At 40.0% G+C, this 24,486-nt stretch overlaps 1 protein-coding gene across 3 annotated transcripts in view; it reads right to left on the bottom strand.

Moving 5' to 3' along the window:
• Positions 1-24,486, bottom strand: part of DGKI (diacylglycerol kinase iota) — a 397,015-nt gene that overhangs the window by 37,540 nt on the left and 334,989 nt on the right. For 2 of the 3 annotated variants that reach the window (XM_054726100.1, XM_054726101.1), the window contains 5 exons: positions 24,054-24,123; positions 21,772-21,812; positions 20,790-20,917; positions 18,043-18,165; positions 906-931 (listed from right to left, as the gene is read on the bottom strand). In XM_054726100.1, the coding sequence (XP_054582075.1) occupies positions 906-931; positions 18,043-18,165; positions 20,790-20,917; positions 21,772-21,812; positions 24,054-24,123 (388 nt within the window). The remainder of the gene's footprint in view (positions 1-905; positions 932-18,042; positions 18,166-20,789; positions 20,918-21,771; positions 21,813-24,053; positions 24,124-24,486) is intronic. The other variant, XM_054726102.1, reaches the window with a different exon arrangement.

The following is a 24,486-nucleotide window of genomic DNA, read 5'->3' as shown; positions in this document are numbered from 1 at the left end:
TAGAGATAAGAGAAATACAGAAAGCAAGAGTGACCAGGTGGAAACAAGGGGAAGAGGGAAGCTTAGAGCAGCTCCCGTGGTATTACTTGGCTGGCTGAATGGAGAATGGTGCCTTAGCAGGGACTGCATGAGGAGAAAGCCAGTAGTATTCCTAGAGTCATGTCTACCCCTCTTTTATAAGATTAATCACATTTCCCTTTGTATTGAAGTAGCTAAGTGTCATTCCACCACCCTCTTCCCCACTAGACCCATAAAGTTCCTTAGGGGAAAAGTTCTGTGCCACACACCACAGTAGCATGTTTGTATAACATGATTATTTGGCATAACTGACTCACTGTAGACACTTAATATTTTTGAATGTTTGAGTGAATAAGTGAACAACTCCAAAAGTTAGATGTGACAAAACCATACATTTTATTCTTTCAATCACATAGTTGTTTCCTAAAATGCCAATAACTCACCTCAGCTGGATAATAACTCATACCACTTACGAATTAGGTTCATTTCAGACTTATAATACCCTGTGCAAACCCCAATGTCTAAACTGGAAGAGACTTTTAGGAATATCTACTACTAACCCCCATTTTAAAAACATTTGTAATTCAAAGAGGTTATATGGCTAGGCCAAAGTCACAAAAGGTTTCTGACAACGTGTCAGAAATCAGGCAGAATACGTCAAGCTTTAATATTTGTCAATCAAAATGGTTGTTATATATTCAAAGATATTAAATTTAGCTAGGATGAATTAAGTTTTTAAAAGTATTTGACATTTCACAATTTAAAAAAAATACAAGGCAAACATCTTAGAGACATTTTCTTAAATAATTCTTCCCTCTTACAATGAAATGTAAGGAGCAGAGCTCAACTTTTAATCGTGAATTAATACAAGTAAGACAGATGCTTACCGTGATCTTCTGAAGAGACTGGTGACCTAAAATGAGATAATAAGCATGATAAATCTTTTGTAAATGATACTGATAATATAAGTACAACAATGATCAAGAAATTATAGAAATTATACCCTCAAAATTCAGTTAAATAGAAATTCAATAGAGTAGATGGTATAATTAATGTGTTGGTTGCATAGTATATATATATATTCCAATCAATAACTTCCATTAAGTTACTCCAACCAATACAATAACTCCCAAAGATTACCTGGCTTGGTGGAGGGGTAGTGGTACTAGAATGTCTACTGTATGGTGTCACAGGACCGCACGTACTTAGTTAAGTCTGGATTTATCATACACACAAAAAGAACTCGTATAAAATGTGATAATAGATGAAATCTTGTGATGTCAGAGTGTGACTAAGCACCCAAGCTCAGGCCTCCAGAAAAAACTGCCAGAGATGTAAATACGCACTAGGCTGAGTATCTGTGGACAAAAATTAATCTCTTTGGACAGCAAAAATAACAGGAATAAAAGAAATGGCAAGTATATTTATTATTGGATTTTGTTTCCACTCTTTGTGGAATTTAATGTTTGAATGAGTATTACATCGACCTTCTATTTCTGGCTGTACGTCTCTAAACCTGTGAGAATCAGGATGAGGAAAGAAGGTAACCTTTGGAGTCCCACAAAACTTTTATTAATTGAAGACTTTGCATGCTATTTGGGGTTCAGCTCTAATTATAACTGATACCAATGAAGCATTATATCAACCTCTTTCACAGTAAACCCCTTTTTCCTTCCACAGCTGATTACTAATTGAGTCACTTTGAGCAATACAGACACAACCTTATATATGAACTCCTCTCAAGCTTGAAAGGTACAATCTTGACTACTAACTCATTCTTTCCTGGGGAGAAAGAGAAACACATAATACGGAATTCAGGGATGTTTGAATTGTGAAGGGAAAAACTAGAAATTAGTTGGGAGAAGTCTTCTCCTTTAAACAATTAGCATCTTAGAGCCCATAGCAGGGAGATGACCAAAGGCCAATGCAAGAGTTTGGTAATAAAGCTAACCATTAATATAACTAATAATGAGATGTGATTACAAGGTTGGGAAAAGAATGATTTAGTGGATGCATACTGGTTGAAGGAAAATTTTAGCTACTTTGGGATGCTTGATACTGCTTTACTCTATCTACAGATCAGTACTATTTTTGTCCATTATGTGAGTGAACTGTATGGTATAAAGACACATTAGTGTCATCAGTGGAAAAGTGTGTAATCATTTCGACCTACGGGTCTCTTCAAGTAAAATTTTGCATGTGAAAATGACAGAAGGTCCCAAGATTTTGTAGGGAGAAAAATCAGATTCTAGGACATGGACCCAGGGAACAGTAAGAGAGAACCTACTTTCAAACTAAGCCATCACTGCATCCCTCCCCCTCCCCACCCCCCCCTCCCCACCCCGCCCGCCCCGCCAGGTGGATCGGAGCTATCCTCTCCTTGGAGCTCCCCTGTTTGTTACTGTCCACACACTGGTCTTCCCCACAAGTTTGTGAGCGCCTTAAAAACTAGGACCAAATCTTATTTTAAACACAGGGGGCCCCGATGAAAATCTGTTGAATTAATTTTAGCAACACCACACTGGTGTTCAGACTCAGACACACTCAGGGGCTCCACAAAAAGTCATCATGTCACCTTCAAATGCCCTTCAAGACAAGTTTGTCAGCTCCTATATCAGCTGTGAGGGAAGAGCCTGGGGAATGAGCCTGAAGCTCCAGACTGGAGACAATGTAGTCACCCTCAAAGCCCAATGCCACCCAATGCACCTGGCAATGGAGATACCCACAGTCTGCTTAACGATTAGGAAAAAAACAAAGATGGAGAGCATGTTGAATAAAGGTGAAATTGGACTGGAAGGTGACTCTAAAAAAACCATACATTGAAATAAGATGAGATAATTTCTTAACCTGTGCAGGACATAAAAAAGAATCAGCCACAAGGAAACTTTTTCACTCCTGGTGTTTTCTGATGGGAAGTAAGCAAAAATGTATCTCTGATTGTTTGAAATTAATTTCTCACAGAACTATAGGGACAAAGAAAAACAAAAATGAACGACACCATGTCTCAGATGGAGGAGTTGGGCAGCAGGTTTTTGCTGCCTTTCTGCCAAAGCAAAGACCTATATTAAACCTGAAAAATTCCAGATGGCTGCTAAAGTCTCATGGGGATACGCTCTGCAGTCCGTCCAGGCAGCGGGGAAGAGCTATCGATTTCAGTGTTTTCTAAGGATTAGTCATGTTGAGTTTCTATGTTCAATGTCTCCCACATGCCTGGATTTGTGGAATTTCAAGACATATGGAGTATTTCAATCCTCACTCAGTATTTCACCTTGCACTGTAACAAGTCACTAAGTTATACGTCTGAGACATATACATCATACATTATGCCTGGAAATGGGCATAAAATGTTTTACAGAATTTAGCTCAGGAGACGAGAAATATTGTGAAATCAGCAATATAAGTAGTTATTTTTTTAAACAGAGGGGTTGAATCTCAGGAATAGACAATCTTCCTCCACCTGACAACTAAGGAATGCATAAAACCTCATGACTTCTTCCCACGGCACCTGGAAGATTTGTGGTTTTGTCCCAGGCTTTTGATTCCTCCTCCATATTCACTTTATCTTGGAGATAGCATCAGCTAAACTATGATGAGCGTTCAAATAACTCCAGAATTTAAAGTTCTCTTCCTCACATCTTTCTTGATCACCAGTCTTTTATTACAGTCTATAGGATATTTATATTTTATTTTGCATTTTTTGGTATGTCTTACACTTTTATTTACATTTCATATAAATTCAGCAAAGTAACACAACAAAAACAAAAACTCAAGCCCTGCATTTAAAATTGTTCCTTCTATTTTATTAAACCTGAATAATTACTATTCAGGTTTAAATATTTTAATTTGTGTTGATTTAAACCTGAATAATAATTATTAATTGAGACCATCTTAAGTTCCAAGCCCTGTGTCAAGTGATGGAGATATAAAAGGGAACAAGATATCAATTTTATGGAACTGATAATCTAGTGAAAAGGAAAAAAATGTGAACAAATGATTACAATTAAGTGAAGAAATATAATGATCAAGACATAAATATATAAAGAGGTTTTGTAGAAGAGAGGGAGATCAATTTTGTCCCTAAAGAGGGAAAGGGGGCTTCAGAAAGCAAGAACCATCTGCGCTGGGCTTTGCAGGGTAAGTAGAAGCTTAGTAAGTAAGTAAGAAAGAAGAAGAATGCCAGGTAGAAGCAACAGACATCTGAAAAGGAGTGCAGATGTGAATTTTCATAATCTGGTATCAGATATACAAGTAATTCTGTGTTGCTAGAATGTAAAGGAGTAATTAAAGATAGGACTACAGACATAAGAGGCAGGGCCATGCCATTAAAAACTAGTGGTTCCAAACATGCAAATATGAATAATACACAAAAAGGAACCAGCATTTTTTCTACACAAAAATGCCCCAAGAAAAAAGCAAGATAGGGATGACCCAACAAACGTAGGCTGGGCACATAGGAAAAAGATGTGGCATAAGCAGGTAAGAACTGTTAACAGATTTCCATGAAACTTAGAACTGGAGAAAGAGAAGGAAGGGAAGAAGGAAGATATTAATGGAGGAAGGAATAAGGGATGGAAATGGACCTTTCCAGGAACAGAAACTTAAAGAAACTACAGCAGAGGGAACAAACTAAGATGCATCCAGAGTCTTAGAACTAGTAATTTATAGAGAAAGCTTGAGGGCTTTTTCCTCTGTGTCACCACTGCACTGGGAAAAGAAGGTGAAGAGGAGATGAATGATAATTAAAAATATATTAAGAAATGATCCATTCATTTATTTATCCATTCAAGCTTTATGGAAATGCTTTTGCTTTTGTTCACTTTCCTTTTCTATTACATTTTCACTTGAAGATTTGCTGGTAAAAGCTGGCTTTGGAATGTAGTCCTGCTTGGTAGAACATTCATGCTTTTCTCTCCTTTTAAATGAAAGCAACACTTTTCAAACTAGGGTCCGTGTGGGAACTTGAACATGAAGGAAGCTCCAGGAAGACGACACTATTTTTGGATGGTGAATTATATAATTTAGCTGGTAAAATTATAGTTTTATATTGAAACTGGCACAGCCATGCTATGGATTCAAAAGCAAAAGTCACTTGAATTCTTAAAATAAAGCAATAAACTTCAAAAATATCTGTGTTTAAAGCAGAGAGCTTCAGGCAATGTCTCCATGGTCCCCAGGAGGGTGTTTGTTCTCTTCTGGAACAGGGATGTTTCCAAGGAAGTCTGAGAACATGAAAAGATCCACCTAAATATATTAATAACATGTTGGAATGAATCATGTTTTGGGATTAATGTATGCAGATATCAAGAAACTGAAGGAATGAGACATAAAGCATACATTGGCTAGTGGCCACTGTATTGGACAGAACTTGTTATCACTTAAGACACAAGGAATCTCTAAGAAACTCAAAGGTAGGTATTTAGATTGCCTTCCATCAGCACGTTTCCCTTCAAGCCTTCCAATCTGTCTAGTAGATCAATTAGAAGGCTTAAGGACATTGAAAAATGTGCCCAGTTTTTACCAGCAAAGTAGTAATACAGAGGAGCAAAAGAGTGTGATATTTATGAAGGCAAAAGAGTCTTTAAGGAGTATTGCACTCCTTGTAATGTTTTATTGTTTTTAATCAACAAGCCTGGAACGGAGATGATGGGCATTGTGACTATTTCAGCCTTTACGACAAGCTATAATGGCTTTGCAATACGTTTCAGGTGCATGCATTTCTTGGCAAGCTGGACGGAATTCTCTAAACCTGCAAGCTCATCCTAACACAATATCCTAACACAGTGTGTCTACTTCTTTTTTAGCCTCTATAGTTTCTTTTGTTTTTATCTCTTGTCTTCAATAGCATCCATGTCTTTCCTACTTGGCCCTCCTTGGAATGTTTATATCATTTCTTTCTTTGGGGAGAGATAGGAGGTCAATAGACCATCTATTTTAGGTAACCTTTCCTAAAGACAAAGGATAAATTAGATGACTATTGGGGACCCATCTACATGGGTCTATTACTTTCTGGAAAGAACCACCCCACAAATGAATGTCTACCTCCCTTCCCAGTGTCCCCAACACACATACTGACTTAGCATTTATAAACCATCACCTGGTGGAGAGCTGGCCAAGGGATGGAGTCACATGGCAGTGAGCTGAGAACAAGCACAAAGGACAGGCTAAGCTCTGAGTCTGAATTGGCACAAGAACAGAGACCCATAGTCTGAAAATATTCAGCAATGGAATACTTCCCTGAAACTGTGGACGGGGAAGGGGAGCTCTGATATATTCACACCAACTCGCAGGCCTGGCTGGAGGAGCCAGGGCCCCTTCATTTCCTGGTGACCATCATGGGATGATAGAGAAAACAAAGGAGGCATGCTAGGGTGAGCTAGAAGCTGTGCTCTCTGTCCACTCGCTTGGCCCACGGCAAATGAATTATTCCTTGGCTGTGAAGTCCTCACTGGGGAACAAAGAAGCACGCACACTGAGAGCAACGGTCACTTTTATGAATTTTCCTTCTCACGCCAGTCTTTCCTCTTTGTCCTCCACCTCTTTGTCACCTTGGGGTGAGGACTACAGCATAAAACACTGTTTCTTCCAAGCACGGTGATTGTGACCTCAGCCCCGAGAGTCCCCTAGGCTTATCTCACCCACCTTTCTCACACTTTGGTGGGATCCAATCTCTCTGTAAAACAGCCTCCTGCCAGGAGCATTCAGGCCTGGGCAAAATCACATAAGTAGGATTCTGTTCCCTGCGTGAACCATTCTTGCTGGTTGTCTGGTAACAAACTCCCGAGAAATGGCCCAAATGGAAACAGATTGCCCAGCTGGGCACCCCTTCCAGGCGCATTTCAAGAGCTCCCACCACTGCTGTGGAATCACCATCTCTACTGTTCTTCTGTTTCACCTGGAACTGATGCTGCTGCACACATTCAATTTATTCCCTGTTGATGGACAAAGAATTTCTATGGAAATCCAGTGAGCCCAAGACTTAATGTGACTTGAAAGCCTGGCTGTAGGTGACCATCTATGGGGAACAGCTTTTCTCCCTTGAGCTACTCTCAAGGATGTGCATTGCCCAGAGGACTGCTCTGTCTGGCCGATGACATCATTTTGAGGGTCTGAGTGAGAAATAGTGAGATCACAGATCCAGGTGGCATCTTTACCACCATCATTCTGGCCCCAAAGCATCTCTAACTAGGGAAACTAGAACCCCAAGTCCCTTAGCACTGAGAATCCCTATCAATGATACAATCCTCTCTTTCTTTGCTTTTCCTCCCTCTAATTATGAGTATTGCTATTAAGACAATGCACAAAGCACATACAGTAAGAGAGAGGGCAGGCGAGAATGAGAGCAAGAGAGATGAAAGTTACAGAAGCCACACAGAGTGGCATAGAAATGAGAGAAAGACAAACACATTCTCTATTCAAGTGATCACAAACCCATTCAGGGGGTGCCAAACAGCCTCAAAGGTAACATTCACCACCATGAGGGGAGGGTGCAAAAAGAGCAAAATCCGAGGAAGCAGAGAGAGAGAGAGACCGGCATTTGTGTGGAGGTAGGAATATCAGTCCCAGAACTCAAATAATAAGGTTTGGCTGTGAGTCCTTCATTTGATATAAATTCTACTAATTCCCTTCTTTCTCACAATTTCCTGTTCTTTAAGACTCTCCTACCCCAATATATACTCTGATAATCACCACATGAGCTATACTTGAAATATACTTATGTGTTTTTTAAATAAGCCCCTGTGTTATATCTGGCCTTTTGAAAATACCTCGGTTTTAGCACTATTTTGTACAATTCAAGTTTTCCAACGCAAGCTCCTTAATCAGTTTGCTAAGAAAGCCCCAAATGCCCTTTGAGCTTGAGATTTTACTGCCACCTCCAGTTCATTCCTGAGAACTGCAACAACATGAGGGGAAAAGGGTTTTCTTTGAATTCTGTGGATAAAGAGATGAGCAGAATTGGGCAAAAGTGGGCTGTGGACATAGGAAAAAATAGATAAAAGAAAGAGATGGCTTTGAAGAAACAAGTTCATTCAACATGAGAACTTGACCATCACACTTTTTGTTACCTAAAATATGAACACTGCTGGAATACATTTTAACATTTTGAAAGAAGACAGGAAAACAATTGCATGTTAGACGCAATGCAGTCATGCAGATACAAAAGATGTGATACTGCCTGCCTAATTTCTAAAGTGGGAGGGAGGGAATAGAAAAGGCATGTTATTCTAAAGTCCGCTGAGCCAGTAGGGAGCACCCTGGGAGCCCTGGCCCACAGCTCCTGTTGGGAACAATCCCGCTGCAGTTTTCTGACTGTGGACTTTTTTTTCTTTTCTTAAATTATAGGTTGAAACACTAAGCTCTGAACTGGGAAGGCAAATCATGTGAGCACCATGTTTAGTGTTAACACAAGAAATGTATACAAAAGGCCATCTCACAGAATAAATACAGGATATGCGATATCTATCCTGAGAGACCACGATAACTGAACAAGGACTTACCCACAGCTCATTGTTTTTATGAAATCAAGTAAGGGCTTCTGAATCCAGCTTCAGAATATGGAGGGAAAACAAATGGCTGGAGTTACCTCATGAAGATAACTGTAATATATTCCAGAAGTTTTCCTATCAAGATCTCCCACCCCACCCACTTCTTGGAAGAGGGAATTTATGTGCAAGACACTGGCATGGGAAACAGAATATAAAGTGCCTGTCTCTTCCTGATTCTGCGTCTGACTCAGCTTCTGAGTCATTATTATAAACAATCAAAAACAGTAAAGGAGTACATAGAAAAACAATAAGCCTCATCATATTATTAAAAATGCTAAATTAACACCCATAAATCACAGTAATATTGAGAACAAGAAGTGGCTGCGAGCTCCACAGACTCTATCTTTGAGAATAATGCAATTAACTCAATGCTTAAATGATAAGCACTGAATTGTCCCGGCAGTTGTGAGAGATACTGTGTTTATACCATTTCATCCCACATTCAAGGAGATTCTAGGGGGGCTGTGGAGTGAGACGAGCATCGCACAGAGTGCGGGAGAAAACGGTGAAGCAGTGCTGGAGGTGGTAGTTGCTCCTAAGTTTGGTAATTAGCGCAAGAGCCAGAAAAGTTAGGGAAAGAAATTCTGTCTTTCCGAATTCCAAATAAGTAGTCTCTTCATTTCACGTCCCAGTCTCCTTAGGGCTCCCCAGAGGTTCCTGAGAGAAGTTCCACAGGCTATACACCCCCTGCCCCCATTTCTAATGGCACTAAAGGCATCCTCTTCACCCCCTGACCCCCTGCCTGAGCACAGCCAGCAATTACGGGTCCCTCCAACCTGAGATCACAGACAAATATTTTTGGAAGGATTTTAAAATTATCATTCATACTTTCAATCAATGTCATCAAATTACTCATCTAAAGGCAGGCCCCCTGGAAAAAACACAGGTTTTGTTGGGAGTTTGGGAAAGAAGCAGAAGGACCGACAGGTAATTCTGGAGGCGAGTGGTCAGACCTTTGCGCAGGGAAAGCACTGGACTCTGAAGAAGGAGGGACAGAGAGGTCCACTAGGACTGCCTTGCTCTGCCCAGCGCTTCCTCAGCTGTGTTCCCTGGCGCCTCTGCCCCTCTCTGTGGAGGTGGGGAGGGAAAGAAGTGAGGTGTAGGGAGCTGATTCCTCGGTGACCCTCAGAGGAATGCGCAGGGCTGAGGGTGACCTCAGAAAGGTGAGTCCCAGCACCAGTGGTCAGGAGAGAGGACTTACTGCAGAAATATTTCATGTCACAGGGAGATGTACCAAAGGCATATTCAGCATAAACTATACTGCTTCTCTCTTCTCTGACTGATAACATTAAAAACAAACATTTGGCGCGGATCCGGAGAGGCAGCCTTACTTATAAAGCCACCGTTTGAGGAAAGACGTTGCCTCCCCGTTTCCTTCCCGCTGCTGACCCTGCTATGGAAGCCCTGTGACGTGTCCAGCGCATGAGTCCCAAGTTACGTGGACTCCACTGGGTGGGATCCTCTCAGAGTGACACAGCAGTGGACTCAGCTTAGAGTATCGGTCCCCTTTCAGAAAGGAAGCAAAAATGGTTGAGTCTTCAGACACTGTGTCCCTTTCCTGGTATCCTGGGCATTTTCCCAGCAGGCCTTGGGAGATGATTTTTACCATTCTCAATTTAATTTAACCCCGAAACTTAGAAAAACTGGGCCCTCAAGGAAAGACATGCCATCATTTTGTAGGACTAACATCTACATCTACGCCAACTGTTTTCGCTTGGATCCCACCCAACTTACCGAACTAGATCCCTACTCCAATTACCAAACTAATGAGGTTTTAATATTTAGCTGTCACCACTAGGCCCTTAGGAAGATCCAGTGATTGGTTTAGGGACCAGTGGACCAACTGCACAAAAATGAATGCATAGTGACCCCGCCATCAGGGCTGCTCCCTGGGGACACAGACAGACCAGGCACGTAGGTCCCCTCTTCTAGCACAGCCACAGACAACAAGAAAAATTCCCTTCCTTTGTGGCTTAACACACCCTCCCTAAGTTCTGATCACACAGGCAGATGAAGTTCTCATGTTCCCACGTTTAGAATGATGCCTAAATGGTTTTCCTTGATGCCCTGAAGCAGAGGGTGTTGTTGGAAGGAACGAGATACCACCTCTGATTTTTGTGTGTGTGTTTTTTTAAATATGTAATTAACTGAATAGCCACTATGTAAACCCAACAAAAGAGGGGCCTTGTGCATTAGGACTTGGCTAGTAGCATTAGCCAGTAGCAAATATATATTTTTAAATTAGACTCCAACGAGTCCCGGAGAGGCCCTTTCTAAGGCCCCTGCCTGGCAGGTGACCCGGGAAAATCGCTTTTCTGACATATGGTCCCCATGCTTCCTAATGTGCTGGCTTTGCCTTTTCTCCTTTGATTGGAAATCCCTAGGAAGACCCAGGATTCTAGTCCATCTATAACATTTTGGCAGTTTATGGCCCCCCACATGCCAAGTGTCTTCTCCTCCATCCAGAGAACCTTTAAAACCTCTTCAAAGACTAAACGTCTCTGACATAACGAATAACCCAGAGCCGTGACATGAGAGACATGCAGAGGTGCGTAGACACCACCCTCGCCCTCCACGTGCCCCACCATCAACAGTGCCCACTACTTCCTAGACCCACCAGTCAGCTCTGTCACACTTGTACAACGGAGACATCTCTGAGTCAGGGATTCAGTGCATCTTCATGATTTTAATATGCAAATTCCTGGATCAAACAGACCCTTATCACAATTTGAAATATGTAAATGGATTCCACAGCCTAACAAAAATGTGTAACACTTTATGTATCTTTTTGTGACAACTGCTAAGGGATTAGCACTGGGTTTACTACAGCGCCACAAATAGACATTCTATCTTGGTTTCATGAAGCCCCTTTTCTCTAACATCCAATATTCACCTATTCACCCAAGCCTGCCCTCGTGAATGCCTGTACACAGGGTGTGGTGCAAAGTGCTTTGGGTGCAGAATGAGCAATCCACAGTTTGTCCACCCAAGGAACTAACACGCTTTAAAGAAGGATCCAGTCAGCTTCCCTCATGCTCACACTATTCCTCAAGTGTGAGTAGGTAAGGCCGCCTTGTTTTACAAATGAGAAGAGAGCCACTTAAGGGCAATAATATTTCCTCACGTCGTAATCATTGGCAAAACGTGGAACTCATAGAAATGGAAAGGCAGAATTTCTTGACGTCATTTTAAATGCAATGAATGTTTACTCTTAGAGCACCTTATTATTAGTTTACCTTAACAAGTTTCTTTTTCCCCTAATGTGGGCCAATATAAGATCTGGTGCATAGAGAATTCTTTCCTGGCTCTGCCACTAACTAACCTTGGAAATGGAAAGGAAATGGAACTCCATATAAAAAAAAAAAAAAAGTTTAGAGCTCCAATATCCATAACTGTTTGAAGTGCAATTATAAAAAGAACAGAAAAAACACCTCCTATTAAATATTTTGCACATATAAAGGGACAGAGTATTATTATGTGCTTGGCTAAATGGAAAGGATAACACCTTGAGGAAAGGCAGGGAGAAAAAGAAGGAGAAAGAAAGATACACATCAGCTAAAATGTGACTTTCTCAGCCTGAGCGATTAGCCAGGGAGGACAGGATTTAAGCAGTCAAAAGGAAGGAGAGATGAGACCCAACTATCTTAGCGAAACAGATGCAAGGGTCCGTCTCTATCCTGACAGCACTGATTTCATCTCCAAGACACAGTCCAGCACAACCTGCACCCCACTAAGAAGATTAATTTCCTCCCACTTATCTGATTGTGATGTTTGAAGGGTATTTCCACAACCCAAATCAATGCTCAATGGTCTGTCTTCCTGTTGAGAACCTGGAGCTCTGACAATATGAGCAATTATCTTTTTGCATTACAGTCAGGCCACCACCTACTGTCCCAGGAAGAAACTGGGGAAAGGAAATAGCAGAAGACAGGAGGGGAATGAAGCTATTGCTCCTGTGCTCAGGCCAGAACTTCTGGGGTTTGGAAAGGGGGAGATTTCAGAACCATCTTCTTGATATGGTGGTTCAGAATTGTAGACTACACTAAAAAAGATAATTTTTCAGTTTAAAGCATTATTAGGTGTTTTGGATGTCTCTACTATATGTGGTGTATATTCTTCACTGGAATTGCAGTCTCTCCTCAAGAATCTGTGTATAAGTGGTCTCTCTCTATTATATATAGACATAGATGCTTTTTTCTAAAACATTATGATTTTTCTATATGAAATCATAATACATATGCAACCAGTCCCAATAATAGTCGAGATCTAATTCATTCAGTTTGTTTGTTCTGTTTTACTCTCCCTGAAGCAGGAGGAAGGTTGATGAACCTAAAAAACTAGAGTTTAAAACTATGAGAAAACCCCAAGGGGGTGGGGGTTCATTTGAGTTTGGAGGGGAAAGGGTTTCCCCTCGCCGATACAGACTGGCTGCCATGGAAGAAGAATGGATCGGGAAAGCACTGCCATTACAATTCTTTCTGTTTCCCGTAGTTATTTTTCTAATGAGTTTTCTTATAATGTTGTCTCTCTTATTTATCTTTTTAATGAATCATTTTTTAAATTTTATTCTTGATTAATCCCTGTTTTGTTTGTTTTATTCTCCTTGTCATTGATTTCTGTCTTTATTTTTATTATTTTTCTCTTGTTTCTTTGTTCTCTACTCTGGGATTCCTTTTCTTGGTTAATCTAATTGAATGCTTTCTTTGTATGCAATCATTTTTCTCTTGATAAATTAATTTAGAGCCACAAATCATTCTGTGACTTCCACTTTAGTGGTTTCCTGCTAATTCTGATAAATAGTATTTTTGGTTCCAAGAATTAAAAATTTCCCTTCTGATTTGTTTATACAGGGCATTATTTAACATTGTGAGTAGGATGTTAAAATTCAACTTTTCCGATCTCCACATTATCTGGGGCTCTATGGCTGAAAGCTACAGATGCCTGCTGTACCGAGAATATTGTGCTGATTCTTCAGGCCCTTTTCACATATCGATTCTTAAATATTCCTAATGGGAAGGTAAATTTTACAAGATCGAGTAAAATTGAAATTTCACATATACCTTGCAACACAAAAGGATACACGTAGCAGGATGTTTACTGCATTTCTTAAATAATAAGTTATTAGAAATCAATATCAAAATGGAGAAAAAAGTTATGCCATATTTATAATAAAATATTCTATACCAAATAAATAGATCTAAAATCTATATATCAATATGAATACATTTAAAAAAATATGATGCCAAATGAGAAGGCAACTTCCAAAAGTGTATGCATTGTATGATACAGGTGATGGAAACAGATAAAACAATACAAAACCAAAAAAAAAAACATAAAACAGTATACATATTTATGCCACCCTATGTTGTTTATGAATTGAAAGAAGACCTAATGTAAATAACATCAAACAATAACACGATAATCAGGATGGCTGGCACATGAAGACCTTGCATATAATTTTTGCACTTATTTAGATTGAAGGATATTTAATATATATTTAATAATCTACACTAATAAAAGAGAAAGATGCAAATTGACCATACCTTCACGACGCCCACCAGTCAATCAGGAATGAATATGCAAATTAACCCAACAAAGATGGTGGATTAATTTGCATACACAAGCACTGAGCAGCCAGGGGCAGTACGCTTGTATCGTCGTCATGGCGACGATGCAGGTGTTCCTGGCCTCTGGGCAGCGTGGGAAGGCGGAAAGGCAGCTCCGGGTGGGAGCGAAGGCCAAAAGGCAGCTCCGAGCTGGAGCAAAGGCAGTGCCAGCAGTCAGGGGAAGGAAGGCCCATTCCTGCATGAATCTTTGTGCATCGGGCATCTAGTCTTTAAATAAAAGTGTATCATTCTTTTTGTTTCAATCTCTTTTTAAAGCAAAAAAAAATTGTTTTTTACTTTTGGTTTAATCTGTAGTCATCCTAATATATAAAAAGCCAGGGGCCGTCACGACTAAAACAACTGGATGGACAACCGAACAGCAGGCTGCATGGGGCTACCAGGCCAGCAGGGGGGTTAGTGAGGGACAACCAAACGACTGAACAGCAGGCTGCGTGGGGTGACCAAGCCAGCAGGGTGGGTAGTAAGTGGCAACCAGGCCAGCGGGGGGGCAGTTAGGGGCAACCAGACTGGCAGAGGGGGGCAGTTGGGGGTGACCAGGCTGGCAGGTAGGTGAGCAGTTAGGAGCCAGTGATCAGATTGTGATTGTGAGAGGATCCCGGGGACCGGGCCTAAACTGGCAGTTGGACATCCCCTGAGGGGTCCTGGATTGGAGAGGGTGCAGGCTGGGCTGAGGGGATCCCCCCATGCACGAATTTCGTGCACCAGGCCTCTAGTATATACATATTGCACTTATGTAGTCTCCCTATATTATAAAATTTTTCACTTTGCAAATGCTAAAAGAAAAATAGAAACCAAAGTAGGTCTTTCTTGGGCCATGGGGCTCTGGGCACTGGGCCTTTGTACTGGCCCTTTGGGAAGACAGTGTAGTGCAGTGGAAAAAGCATGGAATTAAAAGTCAAGCTGACTTCATTCAAACCACTGTTGTCACACCTGTTATCTTGGGTGACCTAAGATCAATATTTTAATCCTGTGAGCCTCAGTTTATTCAGCTGCTAGGCAACAGCAAAATATAAATCCTTTGAAAGAATCAAAGAATATTTAACTATGTACAAAGCAAGTATCAATACTCATTATTGACATTATATATTATTATATATTTATATGTAATTGCATTATTCCACAACTGCAGTTACACTTATTTATCTCAGAAATGATCTCTAATGGAAATAAAGGGATGTTCTTCCTAAGAAATTACTGAACACAATAAACATTTTAAAAAAAGAATTAATAGACAAATAAGGGTAAGGTATATATAGTATTTACTTTTTAAAAAAGTGATTTTAAAGTCCCATTTTATCATGCTCACATATTCTGTGAGTCAGGGAATCACACAGACCGGTGGGGATTACTTGTCTCTGTTCCACAATGTCTGAAGTTTCAGCTGGACAGACTCAAAGGCTATGGGTGAAGGTTTAAAAGTTACTTTGTTTTCCAAGTGATTTGGCAGAAAATGTTTTTAAACAGAGTCAGCTGCTCTAGTGTATTTAAGAGCTAGATAGTATAAATAGCTGGGAAAACTGATAGTGGCCTATTAAGAAAAATCCCTGAAAAAATAATATAACCCAAATAAAAAAATGAGTTGATTTTGATATAGAGTTTTAAGAACTTGGATGTTATATAAAGCGGTACATTTATTTGTGATTCATGGGAATAATATGTGTTATCTTAGAAACAACCACTTCACATAGCATAATATATACATTAATATAGTATATACAGAAAAAAATAGGGTATAGAAAACTGAATTGAGATCATATTCAACTTTTTTTGAAATAGCCTGTGTATAAGAACAACTAAAATGCTCATCTGGTATGTCTAGACTTAATTTCTAATTCTGCAGCTAACTAAAACTCTAATTTCCAAACAAATCTGCTCATAGCTAGATGGCCACTATTTTAAATCATCAATGAATGGCTGACTCATCCAGGTTCACAGGCCTCAATTCTGTATAAAAAATAAATGGAAAAACACCCTGAATTGTAAGCAATCAATATGCCATCAGAAACCAACAATGTACTTTAATTAAAAAGGAAAATCCATAGTAATTCACTTTTTCCTTTCCACTTTCCACACAACAAAACAAGAAACAAGAAATAGTATAGAAAAGCAACTAAAATGAAGTCACCTTTTGCCCTTCGAGTGTCTAAGTACAGCCTTTACCAATGAAATAATTAGCTTCAGATTTCTCATTTTCCTCCCCTTTATCATAGAAATTACTTCCGCTCTTCCTATGGAAATAATGCCTTGAATTGCCTCTTCAGTTAACTCTAGGCTTCTAAGGATCTCAGTAATCTTGTTATTTCATGAAAATAGTAATACTACATGGTTACAGGGCCATTGTCCCTATAGGATTAGGACCTTGGGTCGGTATAGAAAACAGCCTAATTTCATTAATTGCAATGAACTTGCATAACCTCTAAAACTGGAGTCAAACACTGGGTGTGACTGAGTGTGTCATGACCACAGACTGTACCCAGCACCTGCTCTTGCAAGAAGGAATAACAGGAGGGAGGATTCACTGGACACGAATGTACCAATACCATTGCAAACTCCAACATTCACGCTACTTCTGACCATGATCAGACTTCAAAAGAAAGCACACCCACTACTTTGATCTATGAACCAATGCTAAAGCTACAACATGAGCAGTACTCCACTTTGGCCAACAAAAAAATCTCTTGGTGGCATTACTCAGAGCAACAAACAGGCTCAGGACTGAACACAAATGAAACAGAGTGGCAACACATCGAAATGTTCATACAAAGGAAAACTACATGTCCCTTCCAAACTATTACTCTCATGCATGTGTTCATGATGTGGCCACACAGAAATGTCTAGTCAAACACTGTTGGGGTTGAAAGTATTTACAGATCCACATGAAAGTCTCAGTGTGGCTCATGAGCAAGAGGAATGAAAAGTGAAGCTCCATGGGGAGCTTGGGGATAAAAAAATTAAACATAGAACTGCCATTTGACCCAGTGATTCCACTTCTAGGAATACATCCTAAGAAGCCTGAAACACCAATCAGAAAGGAAATATGCACCCTTATGTTCATAGCAGCATAATTTATAATAGCTAAGATCTGGAAACAGACCAAGTACCCATCAGTAGATGAGTGGATAAAAAAGCTATGGGACATTTACACCATGGAATACTATGCAGCTGTAAAAAGAAGGATCTCTTACCCTTTGAGATAACATGGAGGGACCTGAAGAGTATTATGATAAGTGAAATAAGCCAGTCAGAGAAAGACAAATATCACATGATTTCACTTACATGTGGAATCTAATGAACAAAATAAACTGATGAAAATAATAGATTCAGAGACATGGAAGCATGCAATAGATTGATGGTTCTTGGAAGAGTGGGGGGTGGGGGGACAGGAAGACATTAATCAAAGAACTTACATGCATATATGCATAACCCATGGACACAGACAATAGTTTGGTAAAGGCCTGGGAGGGAGTGGGAGTGGGGAAGAGTGGTTCAATATGGGGAAAAGTAGACATCTGCAATACTTTCAACAATAAAGATAAACAAATAAATAATCTCCTCTGGCATTAGGAGCTAGCCAAGGTCTCAACGTACAAAACTGAGTGTGAGATACCAGACAAAGGGCATTCAGGTTTGTTGCATATCTACCATGTTTTAGGCACAATGTTGTTGTTGTTATTATTATTATTATTATTATTATTTTTTTTAATGAATAAAATGTCAAACCACAGGATGACACAGTCGTGAGACAGCATGAACATCACTGAAAAGAGAAGACTTTCCATTGGTGAAGACCCCACCCAATCCTCTCCCAGGAACCACAGTGGCACACAGGTCAAGAACAGAGAGAGAACTCTTACTGTAGCGCATGGGAGTGGCTGAGATCTTTCATATCGGAGTCCTCGAAACGCGGAGTTATCATTCCCAGACCGCTGTCGCTTAGCATGCGTCTCCGTAGTGAAGGATTCCACCAGTCTGACATCCTGAGAGGGAGAAGGGCACCAGACAGGTAAGCAAAATCAGCCACAGGACTTACCTACACATTCTTAAGATGATTCTTGTCTCCAAATGTGAAAAGGGGAATCCATCTCTATTGGGCATTTACTAGTTACTTCACGTTTATTGTTTCACTTAACCCTTTGCACTCGCTTGCTTTTTTCTCGATTCCTGCTACTGATGCTAACCGTGTTGAGTCACACTCGACATCCGAGTGCAAAAGGTTAATTTTCTCAACCATCGTGAACCATTTGGATGATTCTGACCTCCTTATAGATGAGAAAACTGAATCTCAAGATAAGTCATTTAAAATATAACATAAAAGAAGAAGCCTGATACTGAAATACAGATAAGAAACTAACAAAGCCCATCCTCTTCCCCTGCTCCACTGTTCCTGGTTTAGGTCCAGTGGGAGCCCCTGTGAGAAAAAGAAAGGAACTGATTCAAGTACTTGTGGATGTTCAGGCTGTGTTATTTACAGAGCTAGAGTTAATAGAGTTCTAACCAAGACAAGCCATTTCTTTTGGCCGTGATTTGACATGGAGAGAATGACCAACAGGTCAAAGACTAGGGTGAGCTTGGCAGAATGATTTACTCTTATGAGATCAAGGACGAATTAGACCGAAGGGATGTGAGTCATCCGTATGACCAATTCGGGTAGGATGGGAGGACAGCTAGACTCTAGTACCTACTGCATCTGGGGCAGGACTCAGCACTTCACTTGTTTTCCCCACAACTAATAGGCTTGATTTATAGTCCATGGACCACAAAGAGGGCCCGCTCCATCACCTTGTGGAACTCCCAGGGTTACCACCCTTTGTGCCTGTTGGCTTTACCTTCACACCAGGATAGCTTTGGTATCACTAACTCTGGCTTCCTAAGCACAGCTCGATATCTGTTCCATCCTACAACTTCTGTCTTCTCTTGATGCCCAGAGACTTGGTCCACATCACGGACATAAGCTAGCCTTGGCAGAGTTGGAAATACTTAGAAATAGCAGCAAGTGAAGAGGGGTAAACAGGCATTAGGGTAACTCAAATGAGTATCTCTGTTTGTACTGTATAGGTATGTGTGTACACTTTGTATATGCTATCTGAGTGCATGTGTTTGTGTGTATGTTTTCCAAGGAAATCCTTATTTTAACCAGTAAACCACTGAAGTTCACTAGACTTCACAAAGGGCAAAGATTTTTGTCTATTTTAATTTTGGCATCCTTGTTCCCAAGTGCTTACACTAGTATATGGCACATAAAAAAGCTCCTAATAAATATTTTCAAATTGTTGAAATAACCTAGAAATATCAGTATCATTTTGGTGATTCAATGTCATGGTTAAATTTATGGGTTCTGACATCAGAAAACCTGTGACTACATCTCAATGTTTCCATTTATTTTCTGTGCAATACTTGGAAAGTTACAAAACCCTCTAGGCATCAATTTTCTTATTATGGACTTAGGACAATAATAGTAGCAAATTACAGGGTCATTGTGAAATGATGATAATGATTTGAATAAAGGAACTATTCTAAATGTTTCACATGTATCAATTACTTTAATCTTCAAATAATTCTATGAGTAGGTGTTATTATTTTCATTTTACAGAGGAGGAAACAAGTACAGATGACTTAAGATGATTAAGTCACTATGAAGTGGTGGCAGGAATATAACTAAGGCATTTAGCACAGGACATGGCTCATAATAAATGCTTGGCATGTGACAGTTATTGCTATACAATCTCAATGCCTCAGGATGCCTGGATATAGCAAAGAAGAGGGAGGAGGTGGAAGAGGAGAAAAATAACTGTCAAATCACCTGTGTCAATTTTTATTTGGCTAATACAGGCCTTATAGATATAGATGCACAAATACAAATGCTAGTGCTTCCTAGTTTGGTAGGAAGTGTGGATGTGGTGGGTAAAGAAGGCTCAGACAAACCTGGGTGGGAAAGTGTCCTTCTACACAACCATTCATAAGTCAGACTTATAGAGAATCCAGCTATACAACACTCGGATGAAATACAACAAGAAAACCGGTAGAGTAGCCCCAACTAATCTGTGGTCTCACTTTCTGTGGTTTTAGTTACCAGAGATAAATAATTCTTAGGTTTTAAATGTCATGTCCCATTCTGTCCCACTTGCGATGGAAACCTCCCCTCTGTCCAGGATCTCCACACTGCACTCTACCTGCCCATTAGTCACTTAGTGGCTGCCCATCTAAGTTATAAGATCGTGGGGGAGGGGGAGGAGAGGATGGGGGAGGAAGTGGAGACTATTCACATAACGTTTATCATAGTATATCATTATAATTGTTCTATTTTATTACTAGGTATTATTGCTAATCTCTTATTGTGCCTAATTTACAAATCAAACTTTATCATAGATATGTATGTATAGGAAAAAACCTAGTGTATAGGGTTTGATACTACCCACAGTTTCAGGCACCCACTGGAGGAGTGGGGGTTCTTGAATCATATCCCCCATGGATAAGAAAGGGACTATTGTATTTTAAAATAGTTTGACATCATTAGAAATGTCAATTCCAAAGCCAAACAAGACACCGTTGGCACCCTGTGGCCAGTCTCACCATCACAATGTCAACGGAGCCGCCTACTCACCCTGAGGCTTGCTCCACCACCAGGTCAGGCATTCCTGGCGGTGTCCCTGCCTGCTGTGACAATGCCATGTCTGGGTCCAGAATAAAAACCTCATCTTGAGAAATCTCCATCACAAAGTGCAAATGTTCCTAAGGAAGAAAAAGAAGTCTGTCAGCTGACTAACAGGATTGCTTGACTCCATCCTCTGAAGGGGAACCAAAAGAAAGCTTCTTGGACTTGAGGAATAATGAAGTTCTGTGACTAATCAAATGGCCACAGTCAACATTCAGAGGCCTGACCCATGGACGTCCCTCCCTAAAGCAACATCATAACAAGAGGCTGGGGAGGGAGAGAGGTGAATCCCTCTTGGTTTGGGTTCCTAGTTGACCAGGATCTTGTTAGGTATAACCAGAGATGCCCAAATACTACCAAAGAAGGGACACCCACGTTGACCTTGGTCCAGCATGAGTGGACTTCCTCCCTCCAGGATCTGGTCAAGGCTAAATGGCATCGTTAACTAGGTGCTATCACTGGATTCCACACAGTCCTTTCTTTTTGCAGAATTTGGACAGTGGGAACATGTTACCATTAGGCATAAACATTTTATTTTTTTATTACGGAACTCTGAGAGGTGAGGAGTTGAAACTTAGTAGCCTAGATATATACCTGAGGTCCTAAATTTGAGGTCTCAACTTTTCAAAGGCATCTATTTTGACTAGGAAGCAGTATTTATAAGTAGCAATGTAGGTAATGATCTGAAGTTCAGGCTGGTGATGATATTTAGAAGTCTAGCTATTTTCTGTACTCATTTAAAAGGTCAAGCCATATCATCTCCAGTCCACAGATCACAAAACACAAGACAAATAAGCAGCTCAGGTCTTAGGCGAAAGGGTATAATTCCAAAATGTGTGTTTGTGTTGGAAAAATTTATCAGATTAGATACCAATAAAGCATATTTACTAGGGAATTTTTCACTTTCACAAGCAGGCTCAAGGAAACGTACCTGAGATCTGTCTATTCGATAAAAGCGATCAGCAGAAGTTGCTAGAAAAAAAGAAAAAAGGATATGGCATTCAGAGTGTCCTGTGACCTGGCACTAAATTTCTAACCTTCTGTTCTACCACGTCAATCAGAAACATTGCATTCCAGTTTAAGTCCCTAAATCTATTAAGAAAAATGCAGGACTTCCTCGCCTCTGCTGTTAGAAGGCCCTGCCTTCCCCATTAAACCTGCCTGTCTAAATCTTACTTGCCTTTTAAGGAGCAAGTGAGATGTCACCTCCTTTGTGAGCCCTCCCTCAGTCCCTTCATCCCTAGCCCCAGACAGAATTCATTGCTTCCACTTCTATGCACACTAATGTTTTGTTTACACTTCTTATAGGAACTATCTTCAGATAATGATGAAACTAAGGTATCTGCCTCTTTAAAGGTCTGTGTTTCATTTATTCTTTTATGTCTCCAGATATTAGGGCCTTAAACAGAGCTGGGACCCCATGTGTGTTTATTAAGTAAATAAAGCTGGGGGGTGGGGGGACAAAAAAACAACTCTCGGTAGCCAGACTTCCCAAGAAAGTGGTTCTCATTTTGAAAAAGATCTTGAAGAAGCAGAGCTAGGGACCACATCCAGCATTAAAGGTATCATTTCACCTTAAAACTGAGTCCCTAAGCTATGTCTGAAGAAACTCAAAACAGCAATAACAATAAAATTAATAGTAATACTAATACATATATATAAATTATTACATATATAAATTAAGTTATATATATAATTTAAGCATTTCTAACAGTGACTGGGCTTCAGCTGTGGCTTGAGGAAAAAAGTCTTACAAACTTGAATTTTCAGAAATTATTCTTTTTTTTGTTTGTTGGTTTTTTTTGTGTGTGTTTTTTCCGCATCTGTTTTATTTTTTTAATTTCTTTATTGATTAAGGTATTACATATGTGTCCTTATCCCCCCATTATTCTTAACATTTAAGAATTATGTTTCTCCTTCCTTGAATCTATCAGAGTCAAAATATTAAGATTTTTTGCATAGTACTAGAGGGGAAAACTCAAAATGCAAACAATCATTTAAAAACCATAAATATTTAAGGAGAAGCTTTCCTCCAAAGGAAATGCGCTAAGAAACAAAACACGGCCCCTGCCCTCTAAAAGCAACAGGAGAGGAGAATCCGCCTGAGAAGGACTTACTCTACTCTGTTGTGTTTAACCAATTGTGGATAATGGTCTTAATCCCCATGTTAGTTTCACTATATAAATAGTTTTATTAGAAACAATGTTTATTTAAACATTGTAATTTTAGGAAAGACTGTATGTAGAATAGACTATATGTAGACAAATTCATATACATTTCCATAATTTTATTAAATATAAGCCATTCCTCTGCGGATTCAGGGGAAAAATGATTGTGTTTCTCATCATCAGGAATAAAGAGCTGGAGGAAGAGCAGCGTGATTTACCTTCAGAGACAGTTGACAAGCCATCAATGGAAAGCTATGTCATGATTTATGTGGCTTAGATTTCAGACAGATACAAGTGCTTGTCTTCATGATACTGATCAGACATCACACATCCTGTCATACTCTTATCCACAGTTATATCCTCTCGGATGAATTCACAGATAAACAAAGAGGGGTCTGCGATGAAAACCATGTAAACTAGAGAGACACTGGGTGGTAGATACACTGGGAAGCATATAAGCAGGAATGGACTTCAATATAGGTAATTGAATACAAAAAGAGAATTCAGAAGCATCGAGGGATCGAGAGATGCTTGCAATGGAAAATGGACTCATTGACCAAGCAGAAATAACTGACCTATTATGCATTCAATGTCATGCTCAGCAGGGCAGATATGAATACAACTGAAATTTTCTACACTTTGATAAAATCTTATGCATCACACTGAAGTGATGACTTAGTGAAAATGATATGAAAGCTCCAAAATATGCAAGAGACATACATGCTGGTACCTATCCCTTGGTTACTGAACCTATCTGCTGGCCTCAATGTAAGAGAGGCACTCAACACTTTTCAGGAAGCAGGGGGAGGGTGGGAGAGCGGGGAGAGGAATGAAGGAAAATGCCAGATGAAGTTCAGCCAGAGTTAACCAACTTGCTTTGAGGAAAATGACTTCAGAAAGGTCATCAGCAAGTCCACATCATTGAGGAACCACATGAAGGGTTTCTGAATAATCTTTTGGAAAACTGGAGTCCAATCCATCAATGGATGCCTTGCCCTGCAGCTTCCCAGACCCCCACCCCTCCATGAAATACAGGAACACTCACCATCTAGAAAGCACCACCGTGGGGAGAGTCTCTGAGCTGAGAGTGCCCTGGGGAAGGAGGTTTCTTGGTCCTGGAAAGAGACACACACATCCTATGGCTCCATTTGAACGACCTGAGGGGCTTCCCTCACTCTATATTCTGCCACATCACCTATGTCTAAGAGCAGAGCAAGCATCCTTTCCTAAACAAAGTGCTAGTGTGAGACCAAATCATTCATTCATATATTATATATATATATATATATTAGAAACAAGGGCTCTGCTTTGAAATAAATCATTTCACAAAGAACTTTTCAAAAAAATTCCCACATAAAATTTCTAAGAGGTTTTCAATTATTCCATTCAGCATTCACAAATGTGTGACATTTACTTCCTTTAAGGAATTTCTTTCCTTTTGTGATGCTGAGAAACTGGCTGTCATTTATATGTGTTCT

This window comes from Eptesicus fuscus, chromosome 14, assembly GCF_027574615.1.
Source record: "Eptesicus fuscus isolate TK198812 chromosome 14, DD_ASM_mEF_20220401, whole genome shotgun sequence".
Taxonomy (NCBI): domain Eukaryota; kingdom Metazoa; phylum Chordata; class Mammalia; order Chiroptera; family Vespertilionidae; genus Eptesicus; species Eptesicus fuscus.
Note: the sequence above shows the minus strand (reverse complement) of the source record. Positions and strands in the feature narration are given on the sequence as shown.